At 40.8% G+C, this 21,787-nt stretch overlaps 1 protein-coding gene across 2 annotated transcripts in view; it reads left to right on the top strand.

The window, feature by feature from the left end:
• Positions 1–21,787, top strand: part of CBX5 (chromobox 5) — a 38,693-nt gene that overhangs the window by 371 nt on the left and 16,535 nt on the right. Inside the window, exons 1-2 of one of the 2 annotated variants that reach the window (XM_046011959.1) lie at positions 17,526–17,605; positions 19,614–19,792. In XM_046011959.1, coding sequence (XP_045867915.1) covers positions 19,656–19,792 — 137 coding nt within the window. In that variant the 5' untranslated portion in view covers positions 17,526–17,605; positions 19,614–19,655. Of the gene's footprint in view, positions 1–17,525; positions 17,606–19,613; positions 19,793–21,787 lie in introns of those variants that run through there. The other variant, XM_046011958.1, reaches the window with a different exon arrangement.

Below are 21,787 nucleotides of genomic sequence, written 5' to 3'. Positions count from 1 at the left end.
TTTTAGCTGCCGACTGATCGGTCCTTGGGCCATCGGAATGTGGGAGGCGGGTTTTCCGCTTTTGAGCAGCGTGTCCCTAAGCCAATGAGCACGGAGCGCGCGGTAGGTTGGGCTCTTCCGAGAGGCAGCGGGTTGACTCCAATAGGGAATGCAGAAGTCGGGCGGCTAAATGGATGGACCAAATTTGGAGCCAGTAGGCGGATACCCTACGGAAAGCGCTCGGGCAGGTCGTCCAATCAGCGGTCTAGAAGAGGACGGTCTTAAATTTGGGGTTGTGACGAGGATTCAATGCCTGTGATGGCGCGGCCGGCACGTATTTTATTCACAATGACTTCTCTAACGAAGTCTTTAAGGCTTCCATCCCACATACCTTTCTGGTAGGGAAACTATAAGTTTGCTCCTGTGTTGCTTCGAATTTGATATCTTTACTTCTCACCACTTCACACTTTTTGGGTTTTTTTTTTTTTTAAATTAACATATAATATATTTGTTTCAGGGGTACAGGTGTGTGATTCATCAGTCTTAAACAATTCACAGCACTCGCCATAGCACATACCCTCCCCCACTGTCCATCACCCAGCCACCCCATCCCTCCCCGCTCCCCTCCAGCAACCCTCAGTTTGTTGGTTTTGAGAGGGGCAGGATAGGTCTTGGGAACTCACTTCTTTAGGACGACTGACTTGCAATGTTAGAACCAAGAGGATAAATCTCTAGTGTCGTGGAAAGGCGCCCAAGAAAAATCTACATAATGATGCATGTTTCTACGGACAAATGGATATTTGTAAATCCATAGAAAAAGTTTTGGAAGGTTACACACTAAAGTGTGTTATCTTTAGGGAGAGACTAGATATAGGCAGGTTGGATCTCTAATGTTTAAGTCTTTCAGGCATTGTAATTTGTGACTAAAAATGAAAAAGTCAGTTTTTGTGTTTCCAGTCATGATTACCTGCTTCTCATCTTCTCTTTTATCCTTACACCTGGAGAAGGTGCTGTTTTTCCTTAAGAACTAAGGTGATCCTCCGGATAAAAATACAAATTTTAAAAAGATAATTTTTTCGTGTGTATTTAGTACCTGCTAGGGAGACATTGTGCTAAGGACTTTATAAGCATTATCTGTGTCTCAATGCTTTTATCTTAGTCTCTTCTTTGAGAAACTTTTCCCCTATGTATTTCTTTACACCATTAAAGAGTTTCTAAGCCTTCTTTCTGCCCTTCCTTTGAGGATGCCTGAATTTTGATAAGTTGCTTAACAAGGGTGGTATTTAGGGTGTTAGGGACAGGAGGAGTCAGCCATCACCTGGATTATTCCATTGCCATGATTATATTTCCTTCAAAGTGTTTTACAGGCATTGTAATCACCTGTTGGTAACAACCATTGAGCTGATTTGAAGATGTTTTGTAAAAATAAAGAAATTTTCGTTACATGATGGCCTTATCAGAATCTAAATTGCTCTCTTGTTCACTGACTTAAGGTTAATAGAAAAATGTTTAAATACTGTAAGTTCAACTATATATGAAGTACACTTCTGATTACAGACCTTTGTGACATTGTACAAAAGAAAGTTAATTTCAGTTGCTCTTAAAATGAACAAAGGAGAGATTTCTGTGATCTCTGACACTTGCAAGAGGACAAATTAGTTTCGTATCGTTAAAAACTGTTTGTAGGTATGCTAATAATGCAGCTGCTTCTGCTGAGTTTATAAGAACTAAAGGACTCTAGATTAAGGTTATTTGTCCCTAATTTATTTAGGTTCAAAAGGAATACAGTCTTGATCTATAGGGTTTCTTGCAGCACTATTGATGTTTTGAGCTAATAAATGCCTCTCACCTCTTCCCTCACCCCCATTTGTGACTTATCAGAATGTCTCCACACATTGCTAGATGCCCTCGGGGTGTCAGTGGTGGTGGTGGTGCAAAATCACTCGAAAACTCTGAAAACTATTGATTTAGGGGCGCTTGGCTGACTTGGTTGGAGGGGCATATGACTCTTGATCTCGAGGTGGTGATTTCAAGCCTCACGTTGGGTGTAGAGATTACAAAAAAATAAACTGGAAAAAAAAAAAGAAAACCATTGATTTTTTTTTTTTTTTTTTTAAAGATTTATTTATTTGACAGATAGAGATTACAAGTAGGCAGAGAGGCAGGCAGAGAGAGAGAGAGGAGGAAGCAGGCTCCCAGCCAAGCAGAGAGCCCGATGCGGGGCTCGATCCCAGGACCCTGGGATCATGACCTGAGCTGAAGGCAGAGGCTTTAACCCGCTGAGCCACCCAGGTGCCCCGAAAACCATTGATTTAAAGTGACAGATGCTGGGGGTGCCTGCATGGCTCAGCAGAGGAACATGTGATTCTTGATCTCAGGGTCATAGGTTTAAGCCCCACATTGGGTGTAGAAATTACTTAAATTTATAAAAATAAATAAGTAACATAACAGATGCTGGAGTTGATTATCTTGTCAAAATCTTTTATTTTAGTAATTGGAAATTGGAGGGAGAAGATGGGTGAAGTGTCTAGGAAGTAGCCTTTGATAAATGGATCACTAAATCCTAACGGTTATCTCTTTAGAAGTAGAGAGATCATCACTCCATTGGATAAAAGGAGAATTTAATTAAGTTTTTACCATTTCTTGCACTCTAAACACAATTGCATCCTGTGTTTGTTTGGCTGCCTAAAATAATGGCAGATATGTTTTGGACAGAGGTGGACTTTGCGTTAGATGGTTATTAGATTTTCGCCTGCTTTAAGCCTTTCCTTTGCTGGAATTCTTTTGGATAAATGTGTCTCAGACTTTTGATCTTGACCCTTGCTAAGATACACATTTACATTGAACCTATACACATATGGAAACAAGTTTCACTATATGAATATATGTGCAAAGCAGTCTGGTACTTTCTCATCTACAGTGCACTTTCATTTTCTTAAAAATTCAGGTCGTTTTTGGTGGTTTCATGGCTGTGCTTAGACCACAGATGGGGGAAAAAGGAAAACTGATCTGAAGAATAGGTAAATCATGTCGTCTTAGAGTACTCTGAATGGATTCCGCCCATCTCTAGCCCCAGCTCCTTGGATTTATAAACAAATTAACCATGACCCTTTATTTGATTATTTTAATTTGAGAGATTTCAAGATTTCAACATAAGCTTCTTGGTTTACTATGGTGTGCAAATACACACTGCTTTTTTGTGAATTCTCTTACAGTGTTAGAGTTAATAGGTCTGATGAACATTTCTCTCTGGTAGGGAAATTTTAGTGGGTAATTTTTCATTGATATTCTGAGACTATCACATTGAAAACTTTTTTTTTTCCCCTTAAGACTTACTTTATTTGAGGGGTGCCTGGGTGGCTCAGTGGGTTAAGCCTCTGCCTTCGGCTCAGGTCATGATCTTGGTGTCCTGGGATGGAGTCCTGCATCGGGCTCTCTGCTCAGCAGGGAGCCTGCTTCCCCTCACGCCCAGCCTGCCTCTCTGCCTACTTGAGATCTCTCTCTTTCTCTCTCTCTCTCTCTGAAGTAAAGAAATAAAATCTTAAAAAGAAAAAAAAAGATTTACTTTATTTGAGAGAGAGAGAGGGAGCATGTGCATGCTTGTGTGCAGGAGCCAGGGGCTGGCGGGGGCAGAGAGTAGGAGAGGGAGCGAATTCTCAGAGCCAGATGCGGGGCTCAGTCCCAGGACCCTGAGATCATGACCTGAACCAAAATCAGGAGTCAAATGCTTAACTGACTGAGCTCCCCAAGTACATTGAAAATCCTAAGTTTGGACTGACTTTTTGCCTTTGGAGAACCTGGTTTGGTTCATTTATACTGGTCTGTTAACAAGACAAGATGTGTGTAGCCTGTGTTACAAAATTAAATTTCAAGTACTTGTGCTTACAACTTAAGGATGTATTATATTATTGCTGGGACACCTGGGTGGCTCAGATGGTTAAGTGTCTGCCTTCAGCTCACGTTGTGATCCTGGGGTCCTGGGATTCAGCCCCACATCAGGCTCCCTGCTCAGCAGGAAGTCTGCTTTCCCCTCCTCCTTCCTCTCTCCCCTGCTCATGTTCTCTCTCTCTCTCTCAAATGAAGTAAAGTCTTTTTTTTTTTAAAGGATATATTATTATTGCCAAACCTAAAAGGATTAGTGTTTACTAAAAGGGAACATAACACATCTTCACTGGTGTGTCTGAAAACCAGTAAGCAGACAGCTGTCTGGATAGTAGGTGAGCAGGATAATGGTTGGGGCAAAAAGGAACAAGAGAACATTACTCTGCATTGGCTGGATTTTTTTTTTTTTTAAGATTTTATTTATTTGACAGAGATCACAAGTAGGCAGAGAGGCAGGCAGAGAGAGAGGAGGAAACAGGCAGAGAGCCTGATGCAGGGCTCAATCCCAGGACCCCGGGATCATGACCCGAGATGAAGGCAGAGGCTTTAACCCACTAGGCCACCCAGGCACCCCAGTTTTGGTAGTTTTCAGAGCCCTTATTAGTAGCTCTAGAAAAGAGAAAGGTATCTAGGGTACAGAGGTTTCTGAGGAAGATTAGTAATTTTTACTTAGGTATTTTATTTAACTACATAGCATGATTTACATGTTTTACTGGAATAGCACATTTAACAATCCTTGGTAAAGCATTTTTCCTTTTCTTGTTTTGCTTTGTCTATTTTTTTTTTAAAGATTTTATTTATTTATTTGACAGCGATCACAAGTAGGCAGAGAGGCAGGCAGAGAGAGAGAGGAGAAAGCAGGCTCCCTGCAGAGCAGAGAGCCTGATGCAGGGCTGGATCCCAGGACCCTGGGATCATGACCTGAGCCGAAGGCAGAGGCTTTAACCCACTGAGCCACCCAGGTGCCCCTTGTCTATTTTTTTTTTTTTAAGATTTATTTTATTTTATTTATTTGACAGAAATCACAAGTAGACAGAGAGGCAGGCAGAGAGGGGTGGGGGAAGCAGGCTCCCCGCTGAGCAGAGAGCCTGATGTGAGGCTGGATCCCAGGACCCCGGGACCTGAGCTGCTGAAGGCAGAGGCTTTAACCCACTGAGCCACCCAGGCACCCCTTGCTTCGTCTCTTTGTATTTTCATTTACCTTATGTGAAATTGGATTAAAGCTGTGTGCTGTGGATATTGATTTTAAAAGTAGTAGATTACAGGGGCTCCTGGGTGGCTCAGTCAGTTAAGTGGCTTCCTTTGGCGCAGGTCATGATCCCAGTCTCCTGGGATCGAGCCCCACATTGGGCTCCTTACTGAGCTGGGAACCTGTTTCTCCTTTGCCTGCCATTCCCCCTGCTTGTGCTTGCTGTCTCCCTCTCTCTCCCATCTTCTCCCTCTCTCTCCCTCTGTCAAATAAATAAATAAAAATCTTTTAAAAAAAAAGTAGTAATTTACAATGTGAGATACCACTTGTAACTGACTCAGTATGGCTGCTATTTACACATTATTATTCGTGAACTTGAATTCTGAGCAATTATCTTTTTTCTCTGACATAAACTTTGATTTTCCTTTCCTCCTTATAAAGGATGCCTTTTAGCTGATCATTGTACTAATGGGAAAGAGTCCAGGTCATCCTGAGAAGAGTTGGCTTGTGCAGAGTCCAAGATACAGCTTTGTTGAATTTCTGTAAGCTACTCGAAGCCACATATTCATTTCTGATGACAACTTTACACTTGTGTTGGCAGAACACCCACAGTGACAACTGGTGCCTATGTTTAGTCTGTCCAGGAGCTCTATCAGCTAACATGTTTGGGGAAAAACCTACACTGTTCTTGTTAGCAGCTATGTAAATATTAGACCTTGCGGAGTTTGTCTTCCTGGATCTGCCAGTATCTTGTGGGGTAAGTTATATTATCTGATTGCTTCAGTTTCCCTTTGAAAGGAGGGATTTAAAGGTTTTAGGCATTCTTGGGTTACTTGAAGTACAATTCTTTTTGGATCAGTAATTGGGTTTATATATATCCACTTTATGATTTTTTAAAAAAAATTATATCCCCCGTGTAATAGTCTCCTGTGGCTGCTAGCCCAAATTACCACGAACTTAGTGGTTTCAAACAACAGATATTTATACTTAAAATTCTGGAGGTCAGAAGTCTATAATAAAGGTGTTGAGCCCCCTCTGGAGGCCCTAGAGTTGAGTCCCCTTCCTTGCCTCTTCCAGCTTCTGGTGGCTGTCAGCCTCACCTGTCCCTGCTTTTTCTTCTTTGTCTTCTCTGTGTCTCTGCCTGTCATAAGGATGGATGTGATTGTGTTTAAGAGCCAACCAGATACTCTAGGATAAAATTTTCCTTTCACATCTTTTGCCATATAATGTTCATAATTTCAAGAGATTGGGACTTGGTTATCTTTTGGAGGGGCACTATTCAGACCACTACACCCTAATTCTCTATCCCTTATCCATAAATTTTACCTAGTTCACAAAATAAAAAGTTACGGGGCACCTGGCTGGCTTAGTCAGTTGGTCAGACTGCCGACTCTTGGTTTTCATGATCTCGGGTCTTGAGATGGAGTCCCGAGTGGGAATCTGTTTCAGATTCTCTCCCTCTAGCTCATGTCCACTTGTGCACAAGTGCTCACACTTTCCCTCTCCAATAAGTAAAATCTTCTAAAATAAGGAAAAAGTTCTTTAAGTGATTTGTCTTTTTGGTTTCAAGAAAAAATTATTATTTTTTAAAAGATTTTATTTATTTGACAGACAAGAGATCACAAGTAGGCAGAGAAGCAGGTGGAGGGGGGGGGAAGCAGGCTCCCTGCTGAGCAGAGAGCCCGATACCGATACCGCTCCATCCCAGGACCCTGGGATCATGACCTGAGCTGAAGGCAGAGGCTTTAACCCACTGAGTCACCTAGGCGCCCCAAGAAAAAATTATTTTTAAAGGTTTTTATTTTACTTCACTAGCGTACACACAAGCAGGGTTTAGTGGCAGAGGGAGAGGAGAAGCAGGCTGGAGCTGGATATGGGGCTTGATCTCACAACCCCAGGATCAAGACTTGAGCCAAAGACATGATTGAGCCATACATGCACCCCAAGAAAAAGTTACCTATTTATTTTTGAGAGAGAAGAGGGGCAAGGGAGAGAGAATCTTAAGCAGTTACATACCCATCGTGGAACCTGACCCTGGGCTCTGTCTCACTACCCTGAGATCATGACCTGAGCTGAAATCAAGAATTGGACACTTAACCGACTGAGTCACCTAGGTGCCCCAAGAAAAAGTTATTTGAAAAATGAGAGGCAAGTGGGATAAAAAGCTCAGGAAACCTAGATTATTTTTCCTCTTCTGTCATTAACTACTGATATAACCTTGGTTGAGCCATTTGCCCTCTTTGGTCCCTAGTTTCTTCATCTTACATGGAAAGAATTGGATAGGTGATTGCCAACAACTTTCTAGACCAAAGACTTTGATGAAATGGCTCCTGAATTGTCTTGGAGTTTGTTTTTTGAAGCCAGTGATTTTAAATGTGAGCAAAGAACTCATTCTAGTATTTTGGGCCAGTGGAGGCCTTTGCCTAGGATTTGAGGGATAGATGATTGACTTGTTAGCTGGTTGTCAAATGCTTGGGGTATTAACATAAGGTAACAAATTTGTTAATTGTGTGTGGTTTTCTAAAAAAAGATAATGGACAGTTTGGGCCATTTTTCACACTCATCCTACTAGGCTGTGGACTGTATAGTCTGGATTTCCTTTCCAGGAAGAGTAGTTTGTCAAAAACACTGACAGATTTTTCTACATGAAACTAGATTGTGAAGCTGGTTCTAAAATTTTTCACATGCATTCATACTCTTCAGACTTAACTGAGTGCCTGTTCCATTGTACTCCATTGCTAGAAACAACACTTAGAAAATGTGGGATTGAGATGGTGGTGTTGAAGGCACTATTCAAAGGTCAAATTTTTAGTACACTCTTACTATTCCTTACATGGAGAGGAGGAGGAACCAAATTGAATTCAAGTTTTTCTCTGATTATAATCTTCATTTCTTAGAATAAAGCAAGTTCATATATGAGTCAGCAGGCATAATTATGTCGGAATAAAGTGCCCTGCTAAAGAGGTCAACCAACAGGCTGGGAAATCTATCTTAGGTTTGGTTTCTGCGACAGATCTTGAACTCCATGTACCTTCTTTCTCATCCCTAAATCAGTAAGACTCACTTACCTCACAGGGAGTTGTGGAGGGTAATATACTGCTAATTTGTTCAGTATTTCACAACAATAAATTATATCTAGGGATCTGATAAAACATTGGCAAACCCCATTTATATGAGTACTTGGAGACAAGCATAGATATAACTTACAGATAGTTCAGAAAATTTATTAAAGTTATTTTAACTTCCTCTGTTATCAGATATGTTACCTTCTGTTTGCCGTATACTTTCCAAAGAGTTTTTTTCTTGTTTTTTTTTTGTGTGTGTGTGACATGAGGTAGGTAGGGCAGATAGCTAAAGCCTGATTAGATGATAAAGGGATCAATTCGTTACAAAGACACAAGAACCCTAAATTTTACATAACTAATAATAAAACTTGAAAATAAATGAAAGAAAAAACAGTGGAATTGAAATATATACATATATTAACATGCTTCTAAGTAACCCATGGATCAAAGACATCACGAAATTAGGAAAGATTTTGAACTGAATAAAAACGATGACATGACCTTAAAATTTGTGGGATTTAACTAAGACAATGCTTAAAGGGAATTTTATAGTATTAAATGCTTCAGATAAGAAAGCAGAAAGATCTAGTCAGTGACCTACATTTCTATCTTAAGAACCTAGGAAAAAAAGAGTACGTTAAATTCAAATTAAGCAGAAGAAAGACAATACTAAAGATAAAAACAGAAGGTAGTTGGAGAAGTACAAAACAAAAATAGAGAAAATCAATGAAAGTGAAAGTTGGGGTTTTAAAAAATTTACTATTAATTTTTTAAAAGATTTTATTTATTTATTTGACAGAAACACAAGGGAAGGAACACAAGCAGGGACAGTGGGGGAGAGAGAGAAGCAGGCTCCCTGTTCAACAGGGAGCCAGATGTGGGGCTCAACCCCAGGAGCTTGGGATCACGGCTTGAGCTGAAGGCAGAAGCTTAATGACTGAGCCACCCAGGTGCCCCTCAAAGTTGGTTTTCAAAAAGATCAATAAAATTAATAAACCAAGCAAGTCTGATTGGAGGGGGAAAAGACAAAAATGACTAATATCAGGAATAAGAGAAGGGATATCACTACCGATCCTAGAGACAGTGAAAAAGTAATAAGGGACTATTATGAATAATTATGCCAGTGCATTCAGTGTCTTAGATGAATTGAATCACGTCCTTGAAAAGTAAACTGCCAAAGTTCACTTCAGAAGAAATACAGAACCTCACTAGCTCCATATTTATTAAAGGAGTAAAATTTGTAGTTGAAAGTGTTCCCCCCAGTGAAAGCTCCAGGTCTGAATGGCTTCACTGGCAGGTTTCACCAGATCTTCCCCACAACCCCCCTTCCTTTAAGGAAGAGGTAATACCAATTCTACAGACTCTTCCAGAAAATAGGTAAGGGAGGAATAATTACCAAAGCATTCATTATTTTTTTTTTTAAAGAGTTTATTTATTTGACAGACTGAGATTACAAGTAGGCAGAGAGGCAGGCAGAGAGAGAGGAGGAAGCAGGCTCCCTGCTGAGCAGAAATCCCAATGTGGGGCTCGATCCCAGGACCCTGAATCATGACCTGAGCCGAAGGCAGAGGCTTTAACCCACTGAGCCACCCAGGTGCCCCAGCATTCATTATTTTTAACATCATATTTTACCTGGCAAACTTTGATTTCTGTGTGTGTGTACATTCATATAAATACTTAAGATTTTTTTTTTTTTTGAAGATTTATTTATTCTAGAGAGAGAGTGAGCCTGTGGGGCAGGGGAGCACAGAGGGAGAGGGAGAGAAAGAATCTCAAGCACACTCTCTTCTGAGCATGAAGCCTGATTCGGGGCTGTATCCCTAGACCCTGAGATCATGACCTGAGTCAAAATCAAGAGTTGGACGCTCAACCATCTGAGCCACTGAGGCGCCCCAAGATTTTATTCTTTTTTTTTTTTTTAAGATTTTATTTATTTATATGACACAGAGAGGGAGAGAGACTGTGAGAGAGGGGAGACAAACAGGGGCAGTGGGAGAGGGAGAAGCAGGCTCCCCACTGAGCAGGGAGCCGGAAGTGTCAATCCCAAGACACTGGGATCATGACCTGAGCCGAAGGCAGCCGCTTAAAGACTGAGCTACAAAGGCGCCCCCGTCCAAGATTTTATTCTTTTTTTTTTTTTTAAAGATTTTATTTATTCATTTGACAGAGCAAGACAGTGAGAGAGGGAACACAAGTGGGGGAGCAGCAGGGGGAGAGGGTGAAGCAGGCTTTCCTCTGAGCAGGGAACCCAATGTGGGGCTCGATACCAGGACTCTGGGATCATGACCTGAGCTGAAGGCAAACGCCCAACCATCTGAGCCACCCAGTCACCCCCATCAAGATTTTATTCTTAATCTCTACACCCAAGGTGGGGCTCAAACTCAACCTTGAGATCATGAGTCACATGCTCCACCAACTGAGCCAGCCAGCTACCCCCTTTATATATATATATATATATATATTTTTTTTTTTTTTAAAGATTTTATTTATTTATTTGACAGAGATCACAAGTAGGCAGAGAGGCAGGCAGAGAGAGAGAGGAGGAAGCAGGCTTCCCATGGAGCAGAGAGCCTGATGTGGGGCTCAATCCCAGGACCCCGGGATCATGACCTGAGCCGAAGGCAGAGGCTTTAACCCACTGAGCCACCCAGGCGCCTCCCCCCTTTATATTTTTAAAAGTGTTTTTTTTTTCTTCTCTTCACAGCAGACCTACGAGATAAGTAGGGCAAATAACACCGTTAAGATGACCTGAACTGTTCATTGACCTGAAATGATGTCAAACTGTTTAGTTTGACCTTTCAGTTATCAAATTGGGAGAGGATCACATGTCCTTATTCCTGGTCCTCATATTGCTATTGTTACAACAAGCTGCCCCTTCAGTAGCTTTTTTGTAACAGCCTTTGGGGACAAGGCTAACCAGTGCTGACTTCAAGGAGAAACTTAAAATCCTCAGCCCTTAAACTGAAGACTGGGTTAGACTCAGTGCCCATGCAACGCTTGACACTTACCAAGCCCTCAATAAATACGGCAGAACAAGGATAAGAATTGCAATATTAATCATCCCTTCGGCATAGGATTTAAATTAGGATTGCAGTTGGAACTGGATAAAAAGATAGAAACATCTTATTTGGTTTAAGGAACACATCAGAATGCTCAGTGGAAGAGCTGGGTGGTCTGAGATTGGCTATCTCTTTTAGCTGTTAATCTGGTGGTGGCCTTTCTTTGCATTTAACTATCAATATATCTGAAGTGTAAAATACACTTTTATGATATTGTGGCATAGTAACTCACACTTAAATGTCAATAAAGACACTTGCAAAGACCTGCAAGGTTCAATAATTTCTGGTGTGGGTTTGTTTCTCCTGTCATCACCCATTATGTATTTTTTTACAGCTTTTAAATTGCCACGGAGAGAAATTGGTCAGGATCATAATAGATGGCCAAGGAACTGCCAAGGATACCATTGCATGGATGGGAAAAAGTTCAATACTGCCTTGATTTTATTTATCTAAATTGTAGGCTATGACTTCAATATAATTCATGTTGCTAATATACCAAGGTAATGGCAAAGCACAAAATTATGCCATATGTTGAAGAAATGCTTTTACTCCATGAAGTTTTATAGTCTGAGATATGTTTCTAACTCCAATTATATAAAAACTCCTTTTTGTCGGCATGTTTTAATCAGATTTTAGCATATTGACTTAAATTATAATAGCATCTCAACAGTTAAATTAGAGATATTTTAGAGATTTTAGTTTATGGTTATGCAAATTAATTTTTATGTCTCTTGAATGTCTTCTCTAAACTAAGGCTATGAGAGAGCATAAATTGTCTGGTAATAGCAGAGGCTTTTTCTTAAAATAGAGGATTTGTTAGAATAACCTGGAGGGGTCTTGGTAACCCTTAAGCTGCTGATATCCCAAATCTGTGCAGACTGGATGATGCCAGATAAGCACCGAGTCTTAAATTTTATGGCTGTTTGAAAATATGACTGTTATTTTAGTTGGGGGTGGATACTTCAGTTCTCCTTTAACCCTTCCATATTTTGTGAATATGCTCTGCCAAAGTGGTATGTAAAAACCCAAGATTCATAGTAACTATTCCAACATTGCTCTAACGCATTTTTCTTAAGATTTATTTGTGGTGAAATTGCCAATTTCTTCATGAAAGGTGACTGGATCTACTAGTTCATGCTTTACTCCATTTAATTAAGAGAGGAGTGGGTATCAGAGTAATACCCACCTGGGACTGTGGTGCCTTAAGAGGAGTTCAGTACATTGCAAGGACAGAGTTGTTGGAAAGCACCATCTGGAAGACATTTGCCCATAGTGGTGCCAAATACTACTTTCTCATAAATCTTGCAACAATTGCATATCTAACCTTGCCCAGTGATGGGTTTAGGTGTGGCCTAACTAAATTTAAAGAGGACTGACACTTGAGAGAAGAAGTTCAGTAGATTTTAATAAAGGAAAAAAAATACCATGTAAAATTATTTTGTGGGATTGTGATCTTGTAATGAGATATCAAGAATTTGTGTGTTACTTACAAATATGCCAGCGAACTAGACTGATAACTTTAAGCAGTTCTGAGAATTGCTATAGTACACATTCATTTATATTTTTTTAATGGTGATCAGAGCTTGGAGGAGAGTACAGCTAAGTAAAATTTATAAGGCAGCCTTTATCTCTATTTATAATGTATATGTTTCAATCTAAAAGAACAGAAGGCCCTTTACTCCCTTGCTCACTGGAGCAGGAGGCTTAGATAATCAACAAACAGGATACTTTGCCCCGTAATAATTCTGTGACTGGATGAGGTGGTGCCTTGGCCTGATTTTTAAAGATTCACAAACTGGAGTTGCGCTAGCCAAACGGAAAGCAGTTCCTCTCTCCACACTCCTTTCTATTAATAAAGTTTGTGTTGTCTGTATGTGGCTTGTTAATGATAGGGGTGTTAATGACCACAGTTAATCTTCCTCCTCAACTCTTTCCTAATCCAGTCTCTTAAATAGACATTTAAAAAGCTTTTAACTCCTCTTGAATTGGGTGCTCATGGGCTTTTGGTGGAGGTGGAGTGATAGTTATCAGCCCATTTAACAAAACCTGAGACAGCCAGGACAGCTGTAATGTGTATCTCTATGCCCTGTTTTTGTTAAAATGCCACATGGCTAATACTTTGGAAATCATAAATCTAGTGGAAGAAAACATCTTTATGGAGGGTATTTTAGTTTTATGCTGAATGTGTTACAAACTTAAAATCATTGGTGCTTCTAGATCCATAAAGAACAAAGAATACAGACCAGATTAAAATGGTTCTGTAAATTTGGTTTCTTTTCATCTGTTTTATTTATTACAATAAGGCTATATAGAGGATGCCTTGAAGACAGTGCTGCAGCTGACAATCTATTAAGCCACTAACTTTCCCAAACCCCTTTGGGGAGAAATGGGAATTTCTCAAGCCTGGGCCAACTGAAGTCACCCATCAGCAGCATATTTAATTAATACATGTGACACGGAGCTTTGCATATGCCCTCACTCCTTTCCCCTCTTTCTGGAGTCTGTCTTTCTGAAGAATTTTACCTTCTTACTGGGCTTACCGATTTTATATTGGAACTCTATAATAGGGGTGCCTTGTTGGCTCAGTTGGTAGAGCATAAGACTCTTGATCTTGGGGTTGTAAGTTTGAGCCCCACGTTGGGTGTAGAGATTATGTACATATAAAATCTTTGGGGTGGGGGAAGAAAAAAGAAACTCTAAAATGAAGAGAGAGCTCACTAATGATGTGTTTTGACATTTAGTCTGACTACGACCTCCAGATAGTTCAGTGGGTGGTTCAGTGAGGCAGTTTACCATTTGGTTCTTCATTACTTTTTTAAAAATAACAAAGCAAGCTCAGAGAAAGATTTAGAATTATGTTGTATATATACTTTTGCTTGTAAGTAGTGATGAAAATAAAATGTGCTACACCAAGATCTAAGAAAAGCCACCAAGACAGCTGGCATTGCCAAATAGTGACTAGAGGGACTAGAGCAGAGCCTGAACTGGACGAGCAGAACCCAGAAACCCTATGTGGGCGATTCTGTGAATCCAGGATTGACAAATGGAAATAGCTAACCATTCCCTCTGGTCTGGATTGCCCCAGTTTTCTCTAATGGCTTCTCTAACTTCTGGGGACTTACAGTTTCTTACATATTTTTTCTAAAAACCTTTATAACATGTGGAGTTTTTTGTTCCTCCTCTTTCTGCTTCACTTCCTCACCTCTTCCTTTTTTTTTTTTTTTCCTGTAAGATTTATCTGTAAAAAAAGTCTGTCATCGACTTGGAATGTGGGTTCTGCCTGTGCCTGACCACAGTGCTCTTTGATGTTTTTCCAAGGCTGACTTCTCACCAGATCCCTGGTTTAGGGGATTTTTTTGCCCAGCACTGAGAGGCCTGTAAGGTGAATTTGCCTTGTGTCGTTGATATGAACGGTTGGTGGGGCCTGCTCTTTTCTCATGTCCTGATGGGCAGTTAAATTGTTGGAATCTATGTGTTGTTGATGCCTTTACCAGAGAGTTACTCTGTGTCCTTACAAAAGGACTGAGAGCTATTATGTCTGAAAGACTCTAGAACCTTGAGAAGCTGCTCACCCCTTCCTATGGAGATTTCCACAAGGATAGGGTTGCACTCAGAGGCTCATCCTCTCTTCCTTCGTCATGGTGTTGGGATTCTACCTTAATCACTCCATCATCCTGCCAGCCATGCCTCATTTCTTGTACTCACACGCTCCCTTCTCTCAAGCTCAGTGTGAACCACCAGTCTTGATGCTTTATATGGTACAGGCTCTAGCCCTTAAATTGTCCGTCTGGCTTTGTGTTTCATTTGACCCTAATACACTGGGTCGCACTGTCTAAAAGAAAATTATGTCCCCTCCAATGTCTGAGTGCATTTCTCATTTCTTACTGCTGCTCCTGAGCAGATCTGTAACTTCAAGGTTAAGATAAGACACATTCCATCAGAACTATGTCGTCATCCTTGCCAGCTTCTGATCTGTGACTGTCTCAGAGATTTACAAGACAGTTGCGTGCCATTCTTTACAGAATATTATGGTTGGACTCTGACTTCTGGCATCAGGCCCAATTTGATTTGTCAGCTGTTACAAAACCCATTTCCCAAAGAGAAAGGGACCTTAGCCGAGTGCCCTTTAGGCAGTTCTTGAAGAGGGGAAAGGAGGAAATTGATCTGACATTATTTCCGGATGTTTTAAGAAGGGGGTAGACACCAGAATATTTTTGTCCTTTTCCTTGTTGGTTTTACTTTTTTTTTCCTGAAAGGTTTCACTAAAATAATAATGTTGCTGTCATTTTTTCCTTTATCTCTCCACAGAATTACTGTTAGTCTTTTCATATTGCCATTTCCAGTGCTTTTCTGAGTGTTAGGGAGTAAGAATAAGTATTTTACCCTTAAGAAAGAATGTACCTTATTCTCCGAAGCTTTATTAGTTTACCCGTACCTGTACCTAGTTAACAAAGATACTCCCCCTTCTTTCTTGCTGTCTACTAACATTTTGAGCTGCCGGAGTTACTGCATGTGATAATGTTTACCGGCTTAGGAATTTGGAAGGTGACATATTTCCTGCTGCTATTGAATTTGGCCCTGTATTTTTACAAAAGCTTCTCTTTGGGGGACTTACCAACTCTTTGGTCTCTATTTAAACTCAGTTTCCCTAGGAGGTAGGCAGTGGGGATTTGGCCCATTTTAGTGATTCTGAGGTTAGGTCTCAAATTATTTACTCAAGATCATACATAGCAAGTTGATCTGATCTAATTCCTTTGGCATTGTTTTTATATCCCTTAACTGCAAAAGTATTAAAAAGTTAGGATGAGTCAAAAAAGGCCTTTTTACCCAGAGATTTTTCTGACAGGTATATTCAAATTTGAGGAAATCTTCTGTAGTTAAAAACTGTCTACTCTCATACCCTATAATTTCTTCTGTTTGGTAACTAAAATAATCACTGTTCTCCACCTTTTCCTCAGTTGGGGTCTTTGCTTTTGATTGTCCCTTTTTCTTACTCTCCTATGACAGCTGCCTAAAGCTGTCTAAAGACCAGAATCCTAAAGCAGAGGGAAGGCTTTGGAGCTCTCCAAAATGGTCTTTAGGGCCAGGAGAAAAGAATCTTTATGGGACTGCGATAAAGATCTCTTCTTTATCGCAATCCTTTTTTCAAGTATTAGGGATTATTGATATATGGAGTTTTAAATTATTATATGGTAATGCTTTGGGTGGGTAGTAGTTATTTAAAAATTTGTTTCATAATATTACAATAACAATTAATGAAAAGTTTTTTTTTTTTTTTTTTAACATTTTATGTATTTGAGAGAGCAGAGAGTAGTAGCGGGAAGAAGGGGCGGGGAGTAAAGGGAGAGAGAGAAGCCGGCTTCCCACCGAGCAAGGGAGCCCTGTGCAGAGCTTGATCCCAGGACTCTGAAATCATGATCTGAGCTGAAGGCAGATGCTTAACTGACTGAGCCACCCAGGCACCCCGAAAAGTGTTTTTTGTTTTTTGTTTAGATTTTATTTATTTGACAGAGATCGCAGGTAGGCAGAAAGGCAGTCAGGAGGAGGAAGCAGGCCCCCCGCTGAGCAGAGAGCCCCAGGAGGGGCTCCATCCCAGGACCCTGGGACCATGCCGAGCCGCTGAAGGCGAAGGCTTAACCCCCTGAGCCACTCAGACACCCCCCCCAAAACTGGTTTTAATAAAACAATAATGGTTGTGGCTGGACTGCTGTCCTCTTTAAAAACTACTTAAGGATTACATTTTTTTTCTACTTGTAATTTCAGTGGGTAGGTTCTTTGGTAGTGCTTCAAGTGTCTGCATTCTGTTTCTGTATCTAATAATGCCCCAAAGAAGAAAAGTTGTAGAGTATCTTGAAATACTTCCCTTCCCCCCTTCCTGTTATCCCGCATCCCCCCAAGCAATTTTAATTAACTGTTCAGTGACAGATGGTAGAAAAGGCCTTATTTAAAGTGCTTTTGGTGGGCTGGGTTAGGGGTGAGGGGTTTGTACTGATCCTGTCGTAGAGGGACCTAGCTTTTCCCCTCCCCCTTCCAGTTGAGCTATAATCCTGTTAGATGATCTTAAAATGCTATTGATTAATTCCCAGTGCTCTTAGGGGAATAAGCACGGGTTTTGGGTTTAAAACCCAAGAACCAAGTCCCTTGAGCTCTGAATGCCTTAGCTTTGAGGCCAGGAGAGTACCTTCCAACTTCTCCACCCAGTCTTCACTGAAAAGGAAAGTTAAGCCTTTTAACTTTTCCGTTTGCCTCTCCGCACCCCCCCCAAGTCTAGTACTGCTGCCAGTTGCCATGGCAACGGGCTGGGACAGCTGCGCAGTGGCTCCCAGGCAGCTGGGTGGGGGCGGGGGAGCTGCCAGCCCGCCAAGCCCCAGACCTGGGAGGGGAGGCCCCTCCTGTTAGCCCAGAGGGAAAGAAAGAACTGGGGCGATCCGGTAGGTAAAGGAGGGAACCCCCATTCATCTTCTACCTTTGGGGCTCCTCTTGTGCATGAAGGTATAAAGGGAGATTTTCCTCTTTCCTCCCTCAAACTGAAGAACACATATGTAAATCCTTGTTTTTCCTCGTGAGGCAGGGGAGGCCATGGCCACAATGCTTAACTGCATGCATCTAACCCGGGGCTGGTTTTAACCCCAGCGCTCTGACCTAAACTGCTCAGCTCCCGGAAATTCCAAGGTGAGTGGGGGTGGGGGTGGGGTACTCTCTCTGGAATATGACATTTCCTGTCTCTGGTGAGCTCGGAGGCTGTTTGTATTTTAAATAAATAAGATTTTTTTTTTTCTTGAAGCTTAGGACTCTCTTCTAAATTCATGGGAAAATTATTTTGAAACTCCTGTCTACATTCTCCCCCTTCACCCCCTCTTCTGAATAAAGTACTTTAATAAAAACTTAAGTTTTTTTTGTAGGGGAGTAATGGGTACAGACAGTTTTTTGGGAAGGCAGACCTATTTATTGCTAATAGGTTCTGGAGATACGGTTTCCAACTAGATGTTCTTGGAATAATTCCTTAAATTTTGCTAATTGAAGTAAATTGATAAATGCAACTTTTAACGTTACTTGACTTGAACACAATTCTGAGATTAGTAGTGGCCTTCCCTGTTTCTGGGAGTCATCTTCTAGTCAGGATGGAAATATTTTTAGAGAGTGCTGAAAAAAAAAAATATTTTAAGATTACAGAAGAATAAAAATGGAGTTCAGCTAAGAAAACAATTCTGCTACTCTATAATCCAGACTGTAGGCACCATTTAACTTGGTTAAAGAATTCTTAAAAGTGATTATGGAAACAACAATGTGGGAATTTTAAAAACTAGATCTGTGTTGAGTACCCCCTGGTTGTGCATATTTCTGAGCTTAACTCAATTTCCATTTGTGTTGCTTTGCTTCAGCTTTCCTTGGGCCTATGAATGGTTCCTCTGTGTTTTGAGGCTTCGTGTTGATGTGAGTTTGGGGCCAGACTTCTCTTTCCTCCTCTTCTTCCTTTGGCCCAAAGTCAACTCCAGTAAAGAGAGGTACCTCCTTAACCATTTGGATTAGTTGAGCCATGAGAATTACCGCATTTTTTTAGTTTTTGGACTAAAAAGATTTGTTGTTGTTCTTGCCTCTCTACTATCCCTAAGTGAAGAAAAAGGCTTCATGTGTCTGAGATGCCAGCCTTGCTTTTGTGAACTGATGGACACTGTAGGGACAAGCTCAGTTTGTTTGAGGGAAAGATATACTAAGTCACTGAAGACAGTGGAGAAAGATGACTGAGCAGGCCTTTTTGTGCTGCCAAGAGACTAGTCAAGATCCTCAAAGCAGGGGAAGATTACATTTTGGGGCTTTTCTTTTTTCATTTTTATGAAGAACCTTATTCACCTTAAAGGTAGGGTTTTAATTCTGTCACTGTTCTTTTAACCGGTAAGTTTTCTGCATTTCTTTGAGATCCTGGCTTGTTAACAGTTACAGAAGTACCCAGGAGTAACATACCACACCACTTGTCTTTTGGAATCTGAAATTAGAGGATTTAGTTGTGTGTATAACTTGGTCTTGTGAGCTGAAGAAAGTTGTGTTTGGGAAAGTGGGGATTGACCATTTTCTCCTTATATTCTTAGGAACCGTTTATAGAATGCTTCAAGATCCAAGAGAAGTGTACATGGCAACTTTGTGTTATTCCCTCTGCATTCCATCAAGAAAAGACAAAGTTTTTTTTTTGTTTTGTTTTTTTTAAAGATTTTATTTATTTATTTGACATAGAGAAATAACAAGTAGGCAGAGAGAGAGGAGGAAGCAGGCTCCCTGCGGAGCAGAGAGCCCGATGGATGCTGGGCTCTATCCCAGGACCCTGAGATCATGACCTGAGCCGAAGGCAGCGGCTTAATCCACTGAGCCACCCAGGCGCCCCAGAAAAGACAAAGTTTTAACTCCTTGCGTGGATTTCGATCATTTTTTCCTTCCTTTTTGCAGGAACCCGGTAGCCTTAGTCCTTCAGGTGGAACAGCGTGCAACATGGGAAAGAAAACCAAGCGGACAGCTGACAGTTCTTCTTCAGAGGATGAGGAGGAGTATGTCGTCGAGAAGGTGCTAGACAGGCGTGTAGTTAAGGGGCAAGTGGAATATCTACTGAAGTGGAAAGGCTTTTCTGAGTAAGTGTTTTCTTTAGACCTTAGGACTCTGCAGAGGTGGACACCTTTAGTTTCCTTCCCGATGAGCCGCTGCCATCTTTGTCTTTTTCTCTCCTCACCTGTACTCCTCCTAAGAGTCAGAAGACACAGCAATAAACTAAATAGTCTCTCCCTTCGAGCTGGTGTTCTAATGATAATGCTTTTGAGAGATAGTATAATGAATTGGTTAGGTGCTTAGACGAGGAGCCAGATTGCTTAGGTCCAGATTCTTGTTCCACCACTTATGAGCTGGGTGACCTTGGTTTAGTTCCTTAATCTTTTCCCTCCTCAGTAAAATAGGAAGAGGAAATAGTACTTGTCTTAGAGATGTTGGGTATATGTAGAGACTGACAGGTAAGCTCAGTGCAAATATAAACTATTATTAGGGTACCTGGCTGGCCCAGTTGGTACAGCATGTGACTCTTGAACTTGGGATTGTGAATTCGAGCCCCATGTTGGGTGTAAAGATTGCTTAAAAATAAAATCTATTAAAGTATAAACTGTTACTGTTAGTATTCTTTTGGATGTAACCAAACTAAAATATATACATTGAAGCAGAAGTCATCCATTCCATAGCCCATAGCTTTCCAGAATGATCCTTGGATCTCACAAGTGACCTAGAGTGAAGGACTCCTCTTAATGAGAAACTTAAATCTGAGGCCACCTTTTTTCCCTCCCAATACTTATTTTTTTTTATTTCAAATCTACAGCTTAGGCAAAAGAAATTGAACACTCAGATACACACCACCTAGTTTCTGCAATTAATACTTTAATAAAATCTGTCTGGCTTTTTGTTTTTGTTTTTTTGAACACCTTAAAAACCCTTTTTTTTGTGTCAATGAACTTTAAGAACGATACTGAAGTATTGACTAGAATGTCTGTTAGGAAATAACTGGCTTTAAGCTGAAGTGCTAAAGGTGATTATTCTTTTTCCTTGGAATAAACACAACTAGACACATTGAAGCACAGAGGAGGTAGCTTGAAAGGTAAAATATGTGTAATTGTTAGACATTTTGCCTCAGTTTTTGATTAATTCTCTTCCTCAGGATGCCTGATAACAAAGAATGGATTTTCCAGAACCCAATGCACTGGTAGGAGCTGGTGCAGGCTTCTTGGAGTGGCTTGGAATAGAAATATAATGCAAGGCACATAGGGAATTCTACATTTCTGGTGGCCACATTAAAGAAATTTTTTTTAAACGATTTTATTTATTTATTTGACAGAGAGATCACAAGTAGGCAGAGAGGCAGGCAGAGAGAAAGGGGGAAGCAGGCTTCCCGCTGAGCAGAGAGCCCGATGCGGGGCTCGATCCCAGGACCCTGAGACCATGACCTGAGCCGAAGGCAGAGGCTTAACCCACTGAGCCACCCAGGCGCCCCAAAAGAAATTTTAATAATTTATCTAACAGTGTATCAAAATGCTTTTTCAACATTAATCAGTATAAAAATTAAGGTATTTTACATGACTTTTTTCATGCTGAGTCTTAAAAATCTCATGTATTTTACATTTTATAGCACATCTCAGTTCAGACTAGTCACATTTCAAGTGTTCAGTTAGCCACATGTGGCTAGTAGTTAGCACATTGAACATCACAGCTTTAACATGTAGGACTTATATGTACTAAATGGTTCCAATTTTAACGATACCTTTGGACAAAGGTCTGAATCAGGAGCCTTTGGAACATACCTAAGGTTTTTTTTTGTTTTTTTTTTTTAAAGATTTTATTTATTTATTTGACACACAGAGATCACAAGTAGGCAGAGAGGCAGGCAGAGAGAGAGAGGAGGAAGCAGGCTTCCCACTGAGCAGAAAACCCGATGCGGGGCTCGATCCCAGGATCCTGAGATCATGACCTGAGCCGAAGGCAGTGGCTTAACCCACTGAGCCACCCAGGCGCCCCAATACCTAAGGTTATTTTATTACAGAAGTCAGCATTTCTCATTTGGAGCACTTTTGGCATTTTAGGTGGGACAGTGC

Source organism: Meles meles, chromosome 7 (genome assembly GCF_922984935.1).
Source record: "Meles meles chromosome 7, mMelMel3.1 paternal haplotype, whole genome shotgun sequence".
NCBI lineage: Eukaryota > Metazoa > Chordata > Mammalia > Carnivora > Mustelidae > Meles > Meles meles.
Note: the sequence above shows the minus strand (reverse complement) of the source record. Positions and strands in the feature narration are given on the sequence as shown.